Source organism: Bubalus kerabau, chromosome 12 (assembly GCF_029407905.1).
Source record: "Bubalus kerabau isolate K-KA32 ecotype Philippines breed swamp buffalo chromosome 12, PCC_UOA_SB_1v2, whole genome shotgun sequence".
In the NCBI taxonomy this organism is placed as follows: Eukaryota; Metazoa; Chordata; class Mammalia; order Artiodactyla; family Bovidae; genus Bubalus; species Bubalus kerabau.
In genome coordinates, this window is record NC_073635.1 from 13177770 (window position 1) to 13198242 (window position 20473).

Genomic DNA, 20473 nt, shown 5'->3' on the forward strand with positions numbered 1-20473 from the left:
TGGTGAATGGTATTTAATTGGTGAATGGTAAATACCATTCCAGGAATTTGTGTGCTGGATTTGCTCATTGCTTTTAAGGGTCATTGATTCTATGATCTATCAATGGAAAAAATGTAGTACATATGTTTAAAGAGCCCTGAGTTCATATTGAAAGTTCAGATTTAACATTATATTTTTTTTGTTAATTGCTTTGATTTCATATTTGCATCTTTTCTCTTTGAGTTCATATTGTATGTGAGGTACTGAAATCTGGGGTAATAGATTGAGTGAGGTACTGAAATCTGGGGTAATAGATTGAGTAAAGGACAATTACTTCAGTAATTTGGATTAACAGGTAGGAAAGACATACATACAAAAGCAGTAATTATAATACATTGTGGTATAGATTAAATGATCTTAATGTGCAAACAATACAGTAGGAAGTTTGGGAGAGCTTTATTACGACTAAGGGATGGGAAATCTTCACAGGTCTTGGAATACGTAGGATTTCTACAGGGGAACATTAGGGAATAAGGACATTTTTGCCAAAATAGCAGATCAACAAATCAGAAGGGGAATAAGGTAGAGAGAAATTAATGTTCTCTTTATATCCAACTATAATATTCATTTATGAAATTTTCCTCCTCCTCTGTTTCATTGCACTTATGACATCCTTTTCTTTCAAATCTGGAATGCCTTCCCTCTTTCATCATACTGCTGCTTTAAGAACCCTGAAAAGCCTTATTTTGGGTTCTTACCTTTTTGATTTTTCCATCCCCAACTTCGCTATGAAATTAATCACATTGTTAGCATACCTTACTGTAAGCCCCCCCATCATCATCTTATGAATTGTTTCTTCTGTTCTGCCAGTGACTTGGAAATCAGGTGTGCGATCTGCTAGGTGTCAGTGCAGGGTGGAAGGGAGAGGGCCTGGCTGAGGGCCTCACGACTCTCTAGGTTGAGAGCCTGGGGCTGTTGTGTGTTGAGCATGTGGAGTTCTGCTTCAGCCTTTTGTTCTTTCTTTCTCTCAGTTGAGTTGAGTTCTGTTACATCAAAAGGTGCCCACTGAATATTCTTTGGAAAGTTACGGACTCTCCATTTAATCCATCACCAGGTTCTTTTACATTGTCTTAGAATTAAGTAAAGTAAGAGTATCTTTTGTTTTCAGAGCTTCAATGAAGATGTGTTCCAGTCTGTGAAGTCTTTATTGCAGAGCGAGAAGGAACTATGCAGTGTATCAGCCGAGGACTGTTTGAAGCAGGATGAACATGCCAATTTGACTGAGGTTTGACGGATTACTCTCTATACCCTTTTCTAATACAGCACAGTGTATTTTCATGTATCTTTGTAGAACTACGTGGTCTGTTTTTAAATGCCTAAAATCTCTGCACGTTAATTCATGTGTGAGAAGTACCTGTTTTAAGTACCTGCTAAAAGAACCTGCCTGCCAGTTCAAGAGACGTAAGAGATGCGAGTTCTATCCCTGGGTCAGGAAGATCTCTGGAGGAGGGCTTGGCAACCCACTCCAGTATTCTTGCCTGGAAAATCCTAGACAGAGGAGCCTGGCAGGCTACAGTCCATGGGATCGCAAAGAATCCCACACACCTGAAGCAATTTAGCACGCACACACAGCCATAGTCATCTTAGTGTATTATAATGCACACATTTAATTCAGTGCACAGACATTACTGACCACTCATCAGACACACAGCTGTGTATTAGATGATTTCTACTATGTTCAGTAATTGGGACTTACATTCTGAAATTTTCTACTCTGAAACAAAATATATACTTATTTCTAATACTCATTTATTGGTTGTTTAATTTCAGTGCTTTGATTCAAAAATGAAATAGTGATATATTTATTTTGAAGTAAGATATTTGCCACTTAAGGATATGATATACTACTTGCTTACCTTTTTCTCTGTTGCATCGATGTTTCCAATCTTTGTTTGAATTTATTACTATTAAAAGGGGTAAAGTTTTTTTCTACAATATATAACCATAGTCCATCTATACATTTATTTACCAAAGAAGAGTGACAGGATATTGGGGTCATTGAAGCTCAAAACTGATAAATATGTTGATTAAAGATTCTTTTTTGAAATCAGGGTTCTAATAAAAATATTGGTTATTATTTTGGGTATGGTTTTCTTTCATATTCCTTGAGAAACTGTTTGAAGTAGCTGCACAGGATGGTGAGCACAGCTTTCAGGCCTGCAGTGGCTTCTGACCCGAGCCTCTTCTTTTTGTGTGAGCTCGGTTCTCTGGCTCTTGGCTGTTTTCCTGTTTGTTATCCCTTATTGTTTTATTTTAGTCGAGCCAAGACTCTCCTGATCTCCTCAGCTGTTGCCAGGCATGACAGGTCTTCTGTGTCCTCTGCCCTCAACCGGGGTCCCAGCCGCCTCTCTCCAGTGGTTTACTCAGTGACCCTCTGAGCCCACATTCCTTAAGCACTGCGAAATGCAGCACTCTGCTGGCACCTTCAGACCTCCATGCCAGCTCATTTTCTCTCTTGTATTCAGTAAAAGGAAGCTTAAAAGAATAGAAGGAATTTCTGTCTCATGTTAGGGCATATATATTTGCCAAGTATCTTTGTTGAAGAAAGGAAGCTTGTTATTTGAGTGTCTCTTTGTTGTTGAGGGCCTGTGATATGCTGGGCACTTTCCTCCACATTCTCTTATTAACCCTCACAACCGTAGGAGAGGAGTTGTGTTGCCTTAAGATTTATATGTAAGGAGACAGGTTCCTACAGGTTAATGACTTTACCTGGACACCTGGAAGTTAACTGTAACATTTCTGTGAAGGCAGTACTCATAATTAATGAGAATAAAGATTCTGCAACAATCTTAAGATTCTGACTTGCTTTTGAGTCATCAGAAAGATGTCAAAAGTATATTGAGTGTTGCTTTGTATTTTAACTATGCTGTTTTCCATTAATTCTTGAGAATTGATTATCTATATTGTTGCCACTTATTTCATATTTTTAGTCATAGAACTTACTTGGTGGACAGTTACTAGTCTAGCTTCAAGCAGTCAAAATTTCTTCTTATGATGTCAAAGACAAGGAAATATAAATTTTTAAAGTAATGTTATTCAGGTTACAAAACTGTACATATTCCATATAGAAAAATAAGAAATACTGAAAGTATTAAAAAAAAATGTCATTAATCCTGTAAGTGAGGAAAGAAAAAACCATAGGGGGGAGAAGTAGAGAAAAATAAGATCACTTATAATTCCATCATTAAAAGTTAATCCCTCCTTATAATTTGGTATATTAACTTCCAGAATTATTTTCCTGGTGTATATTTTTAAAAATAAGGTTGAAATTGTGTAATATAGTCTATATCATTTTTCTATAATTTGTCCTTTTTGCTTAATAATGTGACATTTCTTCAGACCATTAGATTGTCTTTAAAAATTTAATTTCTATAAACTTTTGTAGAGAAATCTCCATGTAAAGGTATTGAAGGAAATAAATGTGATATCACAGAGAGTCAGTCAGGAGGTACCTTGGGAGGTTCCCAGGGAAAGCCTCTCTGTGGAGATGACATTTAGGTTGGAACTAGAAGAACAAGAAGCAGCTAGACAGGTAAACATCCAAGGAATAGGGGTCTGGGTTGAAGGCTCCACTCTGAAGCCCTTAGGCAGGAACAATCAGGCGTGTCTTGGACCCAGCGAGGGGGCCCATGTGTTTGAATGAAGGTGAGGGAAAGTTGAAGCCACCAGCTAAGCCGGAGCCTTGGGACCTCCATTAGGACTCTGCATTGAGAAGCTTGGAAAGGTTTTGACAGGGAAATGACAGGATGATTCCTGAGGCAGGTAGGAGAGGACTGGGGTCATGTCGGGGAGAAGTGGCCACAGAGGCTGTGGAGAGAAGAGACATGTGCTTTATGTTTGAGGGTGAGGATTGAATTTGCTAATGAGTGGGTGTGGGAGAGGTTTGGGAACCCCAATTGGAGCCAGACTTTTGGTGAAAAACCTTTGTGATCATCTTTGAAAAAATTAATCATCTTGCAGTAGCATTTTAATGCATTGTGTGCTTTGCTTTCTGTTTCTCAGCTCTGTCAACAATCTAATTGAGACAAGACTTAAAAATTTTAATGGACCTTTATTCCTTTTTTATTCAGGTCACATTTCTAGGTTTTAATGAAGAAACAGATGCTGCTCATATACAGGTATGGTCGATTTATTGAACTGGAAAGGGACATGAGAGATTATTTGAAACAAATTTTGAGAGCATGTAAAATTTGCCTCATTAGCCTTAAAGTTACATTAAACTCTTCTGTTATCATTCCTATTTAAAGTTAAAAGATGACATTTTGAGGTCAACTTTTGAGTGTGTCCTCGACATTTTCACTTTTAGTGTTTTCACTGAGTGTTTCTGTTACGGAAAGCAGTTTTAGGTCAGGGGACCACAAAAGTCATTTATCTGAGAAGGTTGCAAACCACAGGCTAACTTTTCCTGCATCTGTCATAATGTAGAATGGAAGATTTATTTTTTATTTCAATGGTTTTTATAATCTAACTTCAACAGTCATATTCTTATGTTTTTTATTGAGAAAAGAGTTAAATTTGTTAAAGTAAGAGTATGTTTGTAAAAAATAAGAACCAGTGTAAAAATTGTAGCCTGTTTGATTTAGGCAGGTGTTCATAGAGGCACTGACAGTTGAGATTAGGATCAGCCAAGCAAAGCTGCACACTTAGGTGAAGAGGAGTGGAAGCCCGGGTAGATGTGATAGGGGTACTTTCTTTTCCACCTTGTACTGCTTCTTAAAACTTGTGCTTGTCGTGTTTCCTTTTGTGTCCGTAAAACACCTGGCAGAAGCAGCAGCACTAGCACTGCATTGTTTGCAAAGGTAATGCGTCTCTGGTGATGAGAAAAGAAACCTCTGCTGTGTGTCTTGATTGTGCCCTTACCTGAAGGAAATAGTTTAGACAGAGGGCACAAGAGAAGATATAGTTGCGAGAGCGTAAGGCTGAAAAGATGAATCCAAAGTTATTTCTTTCATACTCCACTTCCTCTTTAAAATGACTGATAAAACCATGTTTACGAAGGAAAGTACTGTATGAATGGTCAGAGATGGTAATAATTCTTGCACTGGGCCAAACAGTTACATAAAAGGGGCAAATGGAAAGAAAAACAGGCATTTTTCTTTACATCTTCATAAAATTTTCACTAAAGGGAGGAAAGGCAGAAAAATAGACTTGGATTATACAAATATGTAATTTAACCGCCAAAGAAGTGTAAAAGCAAGAATCCCATTTGAGACATTTCATGGTTAAACTTGAGGACTCCAGATTTGACATTTGCTGCTGAAAACTATTAAATGCCTCGTTGTTGTTGATGTGTGAGGTACCATGTGAAATCTTGTTACAGTTTGGTATCATTATGTTTAAAATGCTACAAAAATTGTCAATTTTAAAATATTTTCGTACATTTTATTTTTGAGTTTCTAAACAATACATGGTGGTCAATAAACTGCAAGTGTTAGCTATTATGAACTGGAAAGTTTACTAACTAGTAGACTTTAGCGTGCTGCAGTCCACGGGGCTGCAAAGGGTCGGACATGATTGAGCAACTAAACAACAATAACAAGTAGACTTTATGATTTTAGTTCAGGGCCACAATATAAGGGACTTAAAGTGTTATGCTACAGTGTTATTTATTGTGTTATTGCTTTACATTAGGATTTGGCTGCAGTTTCTTTGGAACTCCCAGATCTTCTGAACTCACTGCACTTCTGCAGTCTAAATGAAAATGAAATTATTTGTATGAAGGATATAAATAAATCATCAGATATAAACAGTGATCCTCTAAACCAGGTAACTTTTATATCTTATTTCTAATGAGTTTTTGTTGGCACATTTTATAAATGACTTTTAATTTAGCGTTGTAGTTCACTCTCTCAGTCCTGTCCGAATCTTTGCAACCCCATGGATTGCAGCATGTCAGACTCTTCTGTCCTCCATGATCTCCCGGAGTTTGCTCATATTCATGTCCATTGAGTTGGTGATGCTGTCTAACCATCTAGTCCTCTGCCTCCCGCTTCTCCTTTTGCCTTAAATCTTTCCCAGCATCAGGGTCTTTTCCATTGAGTCAGCTCTTCATATCACATGGCCAGAGTATTAGAGCTTCAGCTTTAGCATCAGTCCTTCCAGTGAATATTCAGGGTTGATTTTCTTTAGGACTGACTGGTTTGATCTCCTTGCTGTCTGAGAGACTCTCAAGAGTCTTCTCCAGCACCAAATTAGAAAGCATCAGTTCTTCAGTGCTCAGCTTTCTTTATGGTCCAACTCTCACACCTGTATATGACTACTGGAAAAACCATAGCTTTAACTGTATAGGCCTTTGTCAGCCAAGTACTATCTCTGCTTTTTAATATGCTGTTTAGGTTGGTCATTGCTTTCCTTCCAGGGAGCAAGCATCTTTTAATTTGATGCCTGCAGTCACCATCTGCAGTGATTTTGGACCCAAGAAAATAAAATCTGTCACTGCTTCCACCTTTTCGCTTTCTATTTGCTGTCAAGTGATGGGACCAGATGCCATGAGTTTTTTTTCCATTGTTGAGTTTTAAGCCAGCTTTTTCACTCTCTACTTTGACCATCTTTTGGGTTTGCCAGGTGGTGATAGTGGTGAAGAACCCGCTTGTCAACGCGGGAGACAAGAGACTCTGGTTCAATCCCGCATGGGAAGCTCCCATGGAGGAGGGCATGGCAGTCCACTCCAATGTTCTTGCCTGGAGAATCCCATGGACATAGGAGCCTGGCGGGCTACAGTCCATAGTTGCAAAGAGTCGGACACAACTGAGACTTAGCACCCACGCAAGAGACTCTTTTCTTTAGTTGCTTTTCATTTTCTGCTATTAAAGTGGTATTATCTGCACATTGAGGTTGTTGATATTTCTCCTAACAATCTTAATTCCAGCTTGTGATTCATCCAGCCTGGAATTTGGCATAATGTACTATGCATATAAGTTAAATAAGCAGGGTGTCAATATGCAGCCTTGACGTATTCCTTTGACAGTTTTGCACCAATCACTTATTCCTTGTCTGGTTCTTTTACTTCTTGACCTGCATACAGGTTTCTCAGGAGACAAGTAAGGTAGTCTGGTACTCCCATCTCTTTAAGAATTTTCCACAGTTTGTTGTGATCCACGCAGTCAAAGGCTTTAGTGTAGTCAGTGAAGCAGAAGTAGATATTTTTCTGGAATTTCCTTGGTTTCTCCATGATCCAACGAATGTTGGCAGTTTGATCTCATGTTCCTCTGCCTTTTCTAAATCCAGCTTGTACATTTTGAAATTCTCAGTTCATGTGTTGCTGAGGCCTAGCTTGAAGGATTTTGAGCATAACCTTACTAGCATGTGAAATGAGTGCAATTATCTGGTGTTTGAACATTCTTTGGCATTGCCCTTCTTTGGAATTGGAATGAAAACTGACCTTTTCCAGTCTTATGGCCACTGCTGCATTTTCCAAATTTGCTGGCATATTGAGTATAGCACTTCCATAGCATCATCTTTCAGATTTGAAACAGTTCAGCTGGAATTCCATCACCTCCACCAGTTTTATTCATAGAAATGCTACCTAAGGCCCACTTGACTTCACAGTCCAGGATGTCTGACTCTAGGTGAGTGATCACACCATTGTGATTATCTGGGTCATTAAGATCTCTTCTGTATAGTTCTTCTGTGTGTTCTTGCCACCTCTTCTTAATATCTTCTGCTGCTATTAAGTCCATACCATTTCTGTCCTTTTTTGTGTCCTTCCTTGAAATGTTTGCTTAGTATCTTCAGTTTTCTGGAAGAGATCTTTAGTCTTTCTGGTTCTGTTGTTTTCTTCCGTTTCTTTGCATTGTTCATTTAAGGCCTTCTTATCTCTCCTTGCTATGCTCTGGAACTGTGCTTTCAGTTGGGTATGTATTTCCCTTTCTTCTTTGCTTTTTGCTTCTCTTCCTTGCTCAACTATTTGTAAAGCCTCCTCAGACAACCACTGTGCCTTCTTGCATTTCTTTTTCTTTGGGATAGTTTTTGTTACTGCCTCCTGTACAGTGTTAAAAATCTCCTTCTGTAGTTCTTCAGGCACTTTCTCTACCAGATCTAATCCCTTGAATCTATTGATCACCTCCACTGTTTAATCATAAGGGATTTGGTTCACTGAATCAAATCAAAATGGTTTTGATTTGAACCACTGAATGGTCTAGTGCTTTTCCCTACATTCTTCAGTTTAAGCCTGAATTTTTCAATAAGGAGCTGATGATCTGAGCCATAGTCAGCTCCATGTTTTGCTTTTGCTGACTATAGAGCTTCTCCATCTTTGGCTGCAGAGAACATAAGCAATCCGATTTTGGTATTGACCATTTGGTGATGTCCATGTGTAGAGTTGTCTCTTGGGTTGTTGGAAAAGGGTGCTTGCTGTGACCAGCATGTTCTCTTGATAGAGCTCCGTTAGACTTTGCCCTGCTTTGTTTTGTACTCCCAAGGCCAAACTTGGCTGTTACTCTACTCTGGGTATCTCTTGACTTGCTACTTTTGTATTCCAATCCCCTATGATGGAAAGGACATCTTTTTTTTGGTGACAGTTCTAGAAGGTCTTGTAGGTCTTCATAGAACCAGTGAATTTCAGCTTCTTTGGCATTAATGGTTGGGGCGTAGACTTGGATTACTGTGATGTTGAATGGTGTGCCTTGGAAGCGAACCAAAGTCATTCGGTCATCTTTGAGGTTGCATCCAGTTACTGCATTTCGAACTCTTTCATTGACTATGAGGGTTACTCCATTTCTTCTAAGGAATTCTTTCCCATGTAGTAGATACAATGGTCATCTGAATTAAATTCGCCAATTCCTGTCTATTTTAGTTGACTGATTCCTAAGATGTTGATGTTCAATCTTGCCATCTCCTGTTTGACCACATCCAATTTACCTTGATTCATGCACCTACATTTCAGGTTCCTATGCAGTATTGTTCTCTATATATCTGACTTCACTTTCACCACTAGACACATCCAAAACTGAGCATGTTTCTACTTTGGCCCCTGGTCTTCATTCTTTCTGGAGCTATTTGTAGTTGCCCTCTCCTGTACCCCAGTAACATATTGGACACCTTCCGACCTGGGCAGGCTCATCTTCTGGTGTCATAACTTTTTCCTTTTTTATAGTGTTGCTGGGTTCTCCAGGCAAGATTATTGGAGTAGGTTGCCATTCCCTCCTCCAGTGGGCCACATTTTGTCAGAACTTTCAACTATGACCTGTCTGTCTTGGGTGGCCCAGCATGGCATGGCTCATAGCTTCATTGAGTTACATAAGCCACTTTGCCACAACAGGCTGCAGTCCATGAAGGGGTTAATTTAGAGCATTAAACTTTAAAATGCTTGGGTGAAGTTTCTTTTTGTTTAATACCATCTCAAGGAAATACAGTTCATAAGAAATCGAACTCATGAATCTTTGAAATCACTGAAGGGTAAAATAATTTTGGTCATAGCTTTAAATTAGATTTTCCATGTGTGAAGCTCCATAAGTTGTATGTAAGACATACTAACTTTTTTCTGAAAATTGATTATTTCTGGATTTCTTGAATTTTTACCTGTGTGTAAGTCATATAAAATTTTCCCTCTTCTTTCCAACTCCAAATTTATGTAAATATTGAGCTGTATCTTTTAAAGAATATACTTTAACTCATTTTCTGGTTTAAAAAATTTCATGTTGAATCAGTACCTGAAGATGTGTTCTTTATTTATTTATAAGCAAAAATGTCACCTTTCAGTGAGGTCACTAGTATCATAACATTGAACATTTAGTTCTTTACTAAGTGTTAATTTATTGATAATGCACCAAACAAAAATGCATTGCATATTTTCCCTCCTAAAAATTGAATCAGTAGGTTTAAATTTAGGTTACTTATTCCTTCAAGTGTTATAGACTACTGTGTTTTTTATGAGATTTACAGATAAAAGTAGAACTGTGCTCATTTCCTTCATTAGATTCTTCATTTATATTTACTTTGTTTTATTTACGAGAAGAGGTGATCAACTATTTTATCTCATTTCTAGCCTTTTGAACAAGTCATTTGTCAACATCTGTCTTTTAAAATAATATGTATGGGAAAGTTCAGTTGGCTTTTTATTTTTAATCAAAGCTATAAACCTTGGAAATTGAAATACTAGGGGAATTTAGGAGAAAGGAAGGGACAGTTCTTTTATGATAGAAGAGAATGTATTATCATGCTGAAAGCTGCAGGAAAATGGGATACGGGAAGACTAAGACCTAGTTCCTGTCCTTAAGCAGTTAATAATATAGTTAGTGAACCAGGTGAATGATTAAGAAAAAGCACAGGGCTGTATAGTAACAGGAAAGCATCATTGTCACAGAAATGGATGGCAAGTTCTTTTGACATTTAAAGAGACGTAATAGGTAGAATTTGAATACCTGGATAAGAGAAAGGTGGGAGAAGACACTGGAAAGTGAGAAGTGTTGTGAAGAAAGAATGAAGAAAATAATTAAACATTACAAAATCAGGCAGCCTTTTAGGATGCATGTGTTTCTTTTTTTTTTCTTTTAAAATGGTATCGTGTTATTTCTGGGCTTTATTTCCAGGTAATGTGTCTTGTAAGTATAGTATATTTTGAAATTAAAATTGTTATCATCTTTTATCTTTTCCCAGAGTCAACATCCTGGAATGCTTTGTGTCATGAGAGTGTCACCTACATTACCAAGACTTAAAATTGATTTTATTTTTAGTCTCCTAAGTAAATATGCTACCGGCATAAGGTACACCCTGGACACATATTTGCATCACAAGCACCAACTTGAGGCCACCAATGAAGACGACGATGATACTAACCAGTCTGTATCTTCCATCGAAGATGACTTTGTCACTGCTTTTGAGCACTTAGACGAGGAAGAGACTTCAAAGCCATATAATGATGGTTTGTTCTTTGCTAGATCTTTTTTCTTGAAATAGAGAATTAAGGTTTAAAGTTCAGTTTTAAAAGTTTTAAGACAGACTTGTTCAGTTGACATTTATTTTGAAATTTGTTCAAATTAAAGCATTGATACCTTTTTTTTTGTCTGATTGAGGAATTAACTTTCTTGTGTCTTTTAAGGTCATTGTTACCTGGTTTTTAGTTTTGCTCTTTCTTTTATTAGGTTGTACTGTTCAGACACTGTTTCTCTTAAAAATGCCTAAGTTCAGACTTGAGTTAGCTGTCAGGGTCACCTAAATATTAGTGTTTCTAACATGTGGCAACGTGCTAGATATTCCTTATACCAGGTATTCCTAAATGTGGGGTAGAATGAGAATATTTTAGTAATGGGTAAACTCCAATACTTTGGCCATCTGATGCAAAGAGTTGACTCATTGGAAAAGACCCTGATGCTGGGAAAGATTAGGGGCAGGAGGAGAAGGGGACACCAGAGGATGAGATGGTTGGATGGCATCACTGACGCAGTGGACATGGGTTTGGGTGGACTCCGGGAGTTGGTGATGGACAGGGAGTCCTGGCGTGCTATGGTTCATTGGGTCGCAAAGAGTTGGAACACGACTGAGCAACTGAACTGAATACTTGCTCTTAAGTACAACTTGAGATGAATCTGTTAATTCAGTGGTCCCCAACCTTTTTGGCACCAGGACTGGTTTCATGAAAGATAATTTTCCCATGGAACTAGGGCAGGAAGGGGATGGTTTCGGGATGATTCAAGTGCATTACATTAATTGTACTTGTTATTTCTAGTATTATTACATCAGCTCCACCTCAGATCATCAGGCATCACATCTTGGAGGTTGGGGATCCCTGTGTTAAAATAGTATAGAAGATACTTACAATACAAATGAGTATTTCATGCTTCAAGTCTACTTATTCCCATCGATTTAAATCAGTTAAATTCTTTTCAGGAATAATCATTTTATTCTTTTCCTCTAGGATTAAACATAATTGCACTAAGGAGCCAGTGTGATGCTGCTTCACAGACTATTTCTGGTCACCATTTGGATACCCATGATTTCAGGGTTCTGGTTGGCTCTGAGCAGCAGAAGTCATTGGCTAAACCTTCAGCTTCTTTAATAAACATTCTGGGACATAAAAAACTGCCTCCAGCGAGAACTTCAGTCACGACATCAGTCTCTGAACCTTGGATCCAGAGGAGTTTCTATAGTTCCTTTGCTGCTTCAGAGAAAGGTAGTGATGCCCAGAAACCATTGTTCTCGTCTTCTCCTGCCTACTCGTCTGAATCAGAGTGCTCAAGTCCAAGTCCTGTTATTTTCTTGGATGAAGAAGGTTATCAAAAAAGTTTGAAAGCAAAACTTGAGTTACCTAAAATTCCTGTGATGAAAGATGATATTGAGGATTCAGACTCAGAAGTGAGTGAGTTTTTTGATAGTTTTGATCAGTTTGATGAACTAGAACAAACGTTAGAGACTGCTTGTCCGTTTCTGAAAGATCTTGCTGTAGGGAAGCCATCGCAAAAGAAAGGGCACAAACATGAAAAATTGTGCTCTGTAACCACTACTATGAATCCTCAAAAATTCAAGTTTGATCGGCCAGCTCTCCCAGCTAATGTTAGGAAGCCAACACCTCGTAAACCAGAATCCCCTTATAGTAACCTGTGTGATGCCCCAGATTCTCCCCGCCCCGTGAAGGCCTCAGGGGAAGACAGTGGTTTGTTTAGTCCTATTCGATCCTCTGCTTTCAGTCCTCTTGGAGGCTGTACTCCAGCTGAATGCTTTTGCCAAACAGATATTGGTGGAGATAGGGGTCATGAAAATCCTGATTCTCTTTATTATACCTATGAAGATTATGCAAATAGCCTTTCCTGTGAAGTTCTGGGCTCAGTTCTTCATAGCCAACATACTAATGCAACATCCAACACTAATAGTATTAAAAAGGGAGAAAATAAAATGGTAGCTTTTCAGCATGGAAGCCTTGATCAAAAAAGTAAATCTAAAAATAAACCCATAATGATTGATAGCGTTCAGAAGTTTGCAGCAGATCTCGTGGAAAAAAGTTTTGGCAGTGCATTTAAAGACTTACAGAAAGGGGTCTCTTCATGTACCAATGCCTTATGCCAGTTAGCCGTCAAATTGACGTCATCCATTTTTCAAATGGCATTTAACGAACTGAGAAGGCAGTGTGCCTTTTCACTGAAAGAACGAGCCATTAGTGGCCTGGCTAGTTTTTTGGTGAGTGAGGCATTCTCAAATGCTTTAAAAGATCTACAATATGTAAAGAAACAGATCTTCACTAACACCGTCACTAGATTTGCTGCAGATCTTGCTGAAGAGCTTGTTTTTGAAGGCATCATGGAAGTGTGTCAGTTCTCATATCCTCCAACACCTGCATCTCTGCAGGGTCGGTCATTTCACTGTGAAGACAGAGTGGTGAAGTCCTATGCAAGAGATCTGTCTGAATCTGTAATACAGGAAGCATTCATTGAGCTGTCTCAAGTTGATGTTACCTTTACCACAAAGGCAGCAGTTAGTGTTTCCCCAGAAAACATCAAGTTTGTGAGCACAGAAGATGTAGTGCCAGCAACACAGACTTCTGTGTGTTCCTCTACTTCTAACAGTCAAACAGTTACGGTGACAAAACCAGTGCAGGAGTATAAAAAGGAATACACGGTGCAGCAGGCCTTGTTCTGTACTTCAGGAATTGTTACTTCAATACCAGTGCCCTTGGCAGGAAGTGCCCTTCACCCATACCGTATTTCTTCTAATACGTATCAGACAAAGTCTCATCCATCATGTGATGATAGTCATTTGAATGGTGGTCCTACCCCAGCAAGTGTTGCCACAAAAAACAAAGAAGAGGAGCTAGCTTGTCTCAGGAATATTTGTTTACCTTCAGACCACAACCCCGGTAGCCAGAATGAGGTGAAACCAACTAGTGATGTTGTTGAAACAAAAAGCTCTTCAAAGTTAACAAATGATCCTGTCATTATTGGCGATTTTTCTGCCGCAATGGTGCATACGATAGTAAATGAAACTATAGATTCACTGACATCTTCCAAAGTTGCAAAAACAGAAGAACACACAGATTGTTTAACTCAAACAGGAAAGGGAAAAACCCCTTCTTTCTACTGGGATCAAGCAACAGTGCCACACAGTGAGGCTAGAAAGAAGGACATGTTCGCTGATCGGTTATCTAAATCTATTATCAAACATTCCATAGATGAAAGCAAGTCAGTGATCCTAAATGTAGATAAAAATGTCCTCCCCAAGAAAGACTTGCCTGTTTCTGGAGATGAGTCACAGTTGACCTTGGAAGAGTTCCCCAAGTTTCTTGAAGCTCAAGATCATTTAACTCACTGTTCACTTTCAGAAGTAAAGGATTGTGTTCCAGAAGGTAAAGGTTCTGTGGCTCCTGGATTTTCTTTGGAGACGCTACCACCTTGTCTAGCAGCGGCAGGCCAGAAAGCTGATCTGAAGGAAATTGCTAAGGACAAATCTGTGAAAAAGCAGAATTTGCATAATTCAGCCCTTGAGCCCTTGGCTTTTGGGCAGGAAAACTCTTTTCCCCATTCACATGCTTTCTCATCCACAGTGCTCACCTGTGTAGATGGTTTGCACGTGGAAGATAAACAGAAAATGAGAGATGGGAATGTAATACCTGACACCCCTCCATCAACTCCTCTGGTTCCATCCCAGGCTCCTTCTGATTGGGATATCAAGAAGTTAACCAAAAAGCTTAAGGGGGAGTTAGCAAAAGAGTTTGCACCGGCCACACCACCATCCACACCTCACAACTCATCTGTAAGCAGTTTGTCTGAAAATGAACAAAATGCAATAGAAAAAGAAGAGTTCATGTTGAAGCTCATGCGGTCTCTCTCAGAAGAAGTTGAAAGTAGTGACGGTGAAGAGCAGCAAGAGATGGACGTGAAATTGGAGCCAGCAGGGAAAAAAGTTCAGTTTGCAGACGCATTAGCGACGCACATCGTTTCTCTTGCAACCGAAATGGCAGCTTCCCATTTGGATAATAAATTGATTCAAGAAGCCGGGGTGACAAGTCCTTGCTTAAATGTGCAGAGTCAAAGAAGCCTATCACCTGCTTTTTTAAATTGCTCAGATGAAAGCTTACAAGCATTATGCAGTTTTGCAGGTGATATGGCTGCAGAAGTCATTACAGAAGCTGAAAAAATAGCAAAAGTTAGGAGCTGTATGTTTTTCAGGAGGAAGAGGAACAGTTGTGTTGATGGTGACCAAGATCGTAGATCCGAAGAGAAGTTGGATGTAGAGGCTGTAGCGCACCCGGGAGGAGTAGATCCGTTTGTTCTTCCTTTACCACCAAGTTCTTGTCTGTCAGGTCTAACGTACAAGTATCCCAGCTGTGAAAGTGTGACAGATGAGTATGCAGGTCACATTATCCAAATACTAAAACAGGAAGGTGGCAATAGTGAGTTAATAATGGACCAGTACGCCAACAGACTTGCCTATCGGTCTGTTAAGTCAGGATTGCAAGAAGCAGCTAAAACAGCCAAAGTGAAGTGCAGCTCCAAAATACTCCCTGTGCAGAGCTCACAGGTGAAAACCAACGATGAACTGTTACTGTTTTTAAATAAAGAACACCAGCAAGAAGCAGATAAAAAAAGACAAAGCAGAAGTGCTGCAAGTTACCTTCATAAAAACCGGACTTGTGAGTGGACACGGGACATGTACAGAAACGAGTGCTTGGAACTACGTAGTTTTTCAACCTGTCTTGCTCACAGCATCACAAGAGATGTTAAAAAAGAGCTGATGGCATCAACAGGTGGCTTGCCAAAATCCTTAACAGATTCTTGTCTTTATGAAAAAAACGTACGTGACGAAGATACTGAGACTCATGTCGGGCCAGAGTTTCCCAAGTCTCTTCAGCCTTCTTCACAGAATCACAGATTTTCTCAGAGTACAGGCAGCTTGAGTGGGTGTGGCTATGGAGAGACTGTCGTTCAAGCTATAGAGCAGTATGCTAACAAAGTCGTGGGCGACACTTTAGAGCTGGGTTTAGGATCTGCCATCTTCCACGTGTCTGAAGCCACAAAAGCAGTTGATAGGATTACTTACGCAGAAAAGCTGTCACCTCTGGTGGGTCAGGCTTGCCGATACTGTGACCGTAAAGAGCTCCATGACTGCACTAGAAATTCGTCTCCTCGCTTTCCCAGACCGGATTCACTTGCTGGTAGTAAGCCAGTTTCTCATTCACAGCTTAGCAGCTTCTATCAGAAATCTAGGATTTTTCATCTTGATGTTCCTCAAATTCACGTTGATCTCGATAAGAAGACAGTGCTTGCTGAGAAGATAGTTGCTGAAGCGATTGAAAAGGCAGAGAGAGAGCTGAGCAGTACCAGCCAGGCAGCCGACAGTGGGATCGGACAGGAAGGTGTCAGCTTTGCCGAGAGCCTCAGCACGGAGATACTGGCGTCAGCAGTGGTCAGTGCTGGACAGGCCATCAGCAGGTAAGCTTCTCATTTCTTTTGGGTTTTGCAGTAAAGAGTTAACTTGATTATTTATGTCTTAGAAGGATGTTCAGAAAGGTGTGATTCTTTTTAATCCTAAATGAACAAAAAGAAATACTCCCTATTACATTTGCATATCGTTGATATCCTACCTGTTACTTTTCATAGACACTGTCTCATTCTCCCCCAGCAGCCCTTTGGGGGAAGAAAGGTATGAGCCATTTCCTTAATTGGAAGGTGAGGCTTAGAGTAGAAAGTCCCTTTGCCCAAGTTTACACAGCTGTAGACTAGGTAGGGTTGAATCAAGGAAACAGCTGGAGAAGTTCATACAGCAAGTACTGAGTATCACCATATTAATGTACCACTCTGAGATTATGTTTTTATTTCTGTTCACAAAGGTAAGTTTTCTTACAAAGAGTATAATTGAACGTGCCAGGCGTCTCTGTCCATGGGATGTCCCAGGCAAAAATACTGAAGTGGGTTGCCATTTCCTTCTCCAGAGGGTCTTACCCACCCAGGGTTCTGTGTTGCCGGTAGATTCTTGACCAGTTGAGCCATCAGGGAAGCCCCATGAAGAAAGCAAGTGTTCTCTACATAGCTCCCTCCTGCCACCACTCCTCTTGATAAGCCGCTGTCTAAGGGGCAGTTCTCTGTGATAGTCCTACAGTGTTTTGTGTTTCAGAGACTGTGCCTTGTGCTCAGTGGTCCTAACAGCTTAGTTCAGATGTTTACTTTTAGCCTTCTCTCTCCCTGGGAAAACATCAGGACTGACTTGTGTTATTAGTTTGTAGGATTATTTTTGTTAGTCTTATGGAAAGAGAAAGTTTCTTGAACTGAGAAGGAATTTCAATGAGCCACATGGTAACCCAGGATATTTTAGTAGCTTTTGTCAATGCTGTGACAAGCACTGCCTCTTTTCTTGGCCAGAGGGAGATGCAGGGAGCTAGTGCTGGGGGTGGCGGTGGGCAGCAGCAGGCGGGGGTGGCGTGCAGTTTTGAAGAGGTAGCAGGAAGCAGCTCGGACAAAGTGACATTTGAGCAGCGAGCCAAAGGTGAAGAGACAGTAAGCTAAGTGGGAATCAGGGAAATGGGGTTCCCAGCCAAGGTTAGTGGGACTGTGTGTTGGGGAAACAGCAGAGAGGCTTGTGTGGCTAAGGTGGGTGAGCCAGGGAGAGCAGGAGGTCATGAGAGGTTATCATACCAGATGCATGTTAAAAGGGTTTGGACTCTTATTTTGACTGATGAGAAGCCACTGGAAGGTTTTGATCAGAAGACTAACACTTCCCCTCTTAATGTTTGAAAATATGGGGCAAGATTGGGGTATAGGGTTAAGAGGCACAAACTACTATGTGTAAAATAAGCAACAAGGATAAATTGTATAGCATTGGGAAATAAATATAAGCCATTATTTTGTAATAACTTTAAATGGAATATAATCCTCAAACATACCGAATCACTGTGTTGTACACCTGAAACTAATAAAATAATGTAAATCAACTGTACTTTAACAAAAAGTTAAAACATCACTTTAAACTGTTCAGTTCAGTTGCTCAGTCGTGTCCGACTCTTTGCAACCCCATGAATCGCAGCACGCCAGGCCTCCCTGTCCATCACCAACTCCCGGAATTCACTCAGACTCAGTCCATCGAGTCAGTGATGCCATCCAGCCATCTCATCCTCGGTCATCCCCTTCTCCTCCTGCCCCCAATCCCTCCCAGCATCAGGGTCTTGTCCAATGAGTCAACTCTTCACATGAGGTGGCCAAAGTATTGGAGTTTCAGCTTGAGCATCATTCCTTCCAAAGAAATCCCAGGGCTGATCTCCTTCAGAATGGACTGGTTGGATCTCCTTGCAGTCCAAGGGACTCTCAAGAGTCTTCTCCAACATGACAGTTCAAAAGCATCAATTTTTCGGTTCTCAGCTTTCTTCACAGTCCAACTCTCACATCCATACGTGACGACTGGAAAAACAATCGCCTTGACTAGATGGACCTTTGTTGGCAAGTAACGTCTCTGCTTTTGAATATGCTATCTAGGTTGGTCATAACTTTCCTTCCAAGGAGGAAGTGTCTTTTAATTTCATGGCTGCAGTCAATCTGCAGTGATTTTGGAGCCCGAAAAAATAAAGTCTGACACTGTTTCCACTGTTTCCCCATCTATTTCCCATGAAGTGATGGGACCGGATGCCATGATCTTCGTTTTCTGAATGTTGAGTTTTAAGCCAACTTTTTCACTCTCCTCTTTCATCTTCATCAAGAGGCTTTTTAGTTCCTCTTCGCTTTCTGCCATAGGGGTGGTGTCATCTGCATATCTGAGGTTATTGATATTTCTCCCAGCAGTCTTTATTCTAGCTTGTGCTTCTTCCAGCCCACCGTTTCTCATGATGTACTCTGCATAGAAGTTAAATAAGCAGGGTGACAGTATACAGTCTTGACGTACTCCTTTTCCTATTTGGAACCAGTCTGTTGTTCCATGTCCAGTTCTAACTGTTGCTTCCTGACCTGCATATAGGTTTCTCAAGAGGCAGGTCAGGTGGTCTGGTATGCCCATCTCTTTCAGAATTTCCACAGTTTATTGTGATCCACACAGTCAAAGGCTTTGGCATAGTCAGTAAAGCAGAAATAGATGTTTTTCTGGAACTCTCTTGCTTTTTCGATGATCCAGTGGATGTTGGCAATTTGGTCTCTGGTTCCTCTGCCTTTTCTAAAACCAGCTTGAACATCTGGAAGTTCACAGTTCACGTATTGCTGAAGCCTGGCTTGGAAAATTTTGAGCATTACTTTACTGGCATGTGAGATGAGTGCAATTGTGTGGTAGTTTGAGCATTCTTTGGCATTGCCTTTCTTTGGAATTGGAATAAAAACTGACCTTTTCCAGTCCTGTGGCCACTGCTGAGTTTTCCAAATTTGCTGGCATATTGAGTGCAGCACTTTCACAGCATCATCTTTCAGGATTTGAAATAGCTCAACTGGAATTCCATCATCTCCACTAGCTTTGTTCGTAGTGATGTTTTCTAAGGCCCACTTAACTTCACATTCCAGGATATCTGGCTCTAGGTGAGTGATCACACCATCGTGATTACCTGGGTCGTGAAGATCTTTTTTGTATAGTTCTTCTGTGTATTCTTGCCACCTCTTCTTAATATCTTCTGCTTCTGTTAGGTCCATACCATTTCTGTCCTTTATTGAGCCCATCTTTGCAGGAAATGTTCCCTTGGTATCTCTAATTTTCTTGAAGAGATGTCTAGTCTTTCCCATTCTGTTGTTTTCCTCTATTTCTTTGCATTGAACGCTGAGGAAGGCTTTCTTATCTCTTCTTGCTATTCTTTGGAACTCTGCATTCAGATGCTTATATCTTTCCTTTTCTCCTTTGCTTTTCACTTCTCTTCTTTTCACATCTATTTGTAAGGCCTCCCCAGACAGCCATTTTGCTTTTTTGCATTTCTTTTCCTTGGGGATGGTCTTGATCCCTGTCTCCTGTACAATGTCACGAACCTCATTCCGTAGTTCATCAGGCACTCTATCTATCAGATCTAGTCCCTTAAATCTATTTCTCACTTCCACTGTATAATCATAAGGGATTTGAGTTAGGTCATACCTGAATGACCTAGTGGTTTTCCCTACTTTCTTCAGTTTCAGTCTGAATTTGGCAATAAGGAGTTCATGATCTGAGCCACAGTCAGCTCCTGGTGTTGTTTTTGCTGACTGTATAGAGCTTCTCCATCTTTGGCTGCCAAGAATATAATTAGTCTGATTTCGGTGTTGACCATCTGGTGATGTCCATGTGTAGAGTCTTCTCTTGTGTTGCTGGAAGAGGGTGTTTGCTATGACCAGTGCATTTTCTTGGCAAAACTCTATTAGTCTTTGCCCTGCTTCATTCTGTATTCCAAGGCCAAATTTACCTGTTACTCCAGGTGTTTCTTGACTTCCTACTTTTGAATTCCAGTCCCGTATCATGAAAAGGACATCTTTTTTGGGTGTTAGTTCTAAAAGGTCTTGTAGGTCTTCATAGAACCGTTCAAATTCATCTTCTTCAGCGTTACTGGTTGGGGCATAGTCTGTTAGTCAAGAATAAAATG

General features: G+C 40.1%; 1 protein-coding gene across 6 annotated transcripts in view; it reads left to right on the forward strand.

The window, feature by feature from the left end:
- AKAP11 (A-kinase anchoring protein 11) overlaps positions 1 to 20473 on the forward strand; it is a 53044-nt gene that overhangs the window by 18033 nt on the left and 14538 nt on the right. For all 6 annotated transcript variants that reach the window (XM_055541981.1, XM_055541982.1, XM_055541983.1 and 3 more), the window contains exons 3-7: positions 1148 to 1264; positions 4110 to 4157; positions 5671 to 5805; positions 10636 to 10900; positions 11894 to 16397. In XM_055541981.1, coding sequence (XP_055397956.1) covers positions 1148 to 1264; positions 4110 to 4157; positions 5671 to 5805; positions 10636 to 10900; positions 11894 to 16397 — 5069 coding nt within the window. The remainder of the gene's footprint in view (positions 1 to 1147; positions 1265 to 4109; positions 4158 to 5670; positions 5806 to 10635; positions 10901 to 11893; positions 16398 to 20473) is intronic.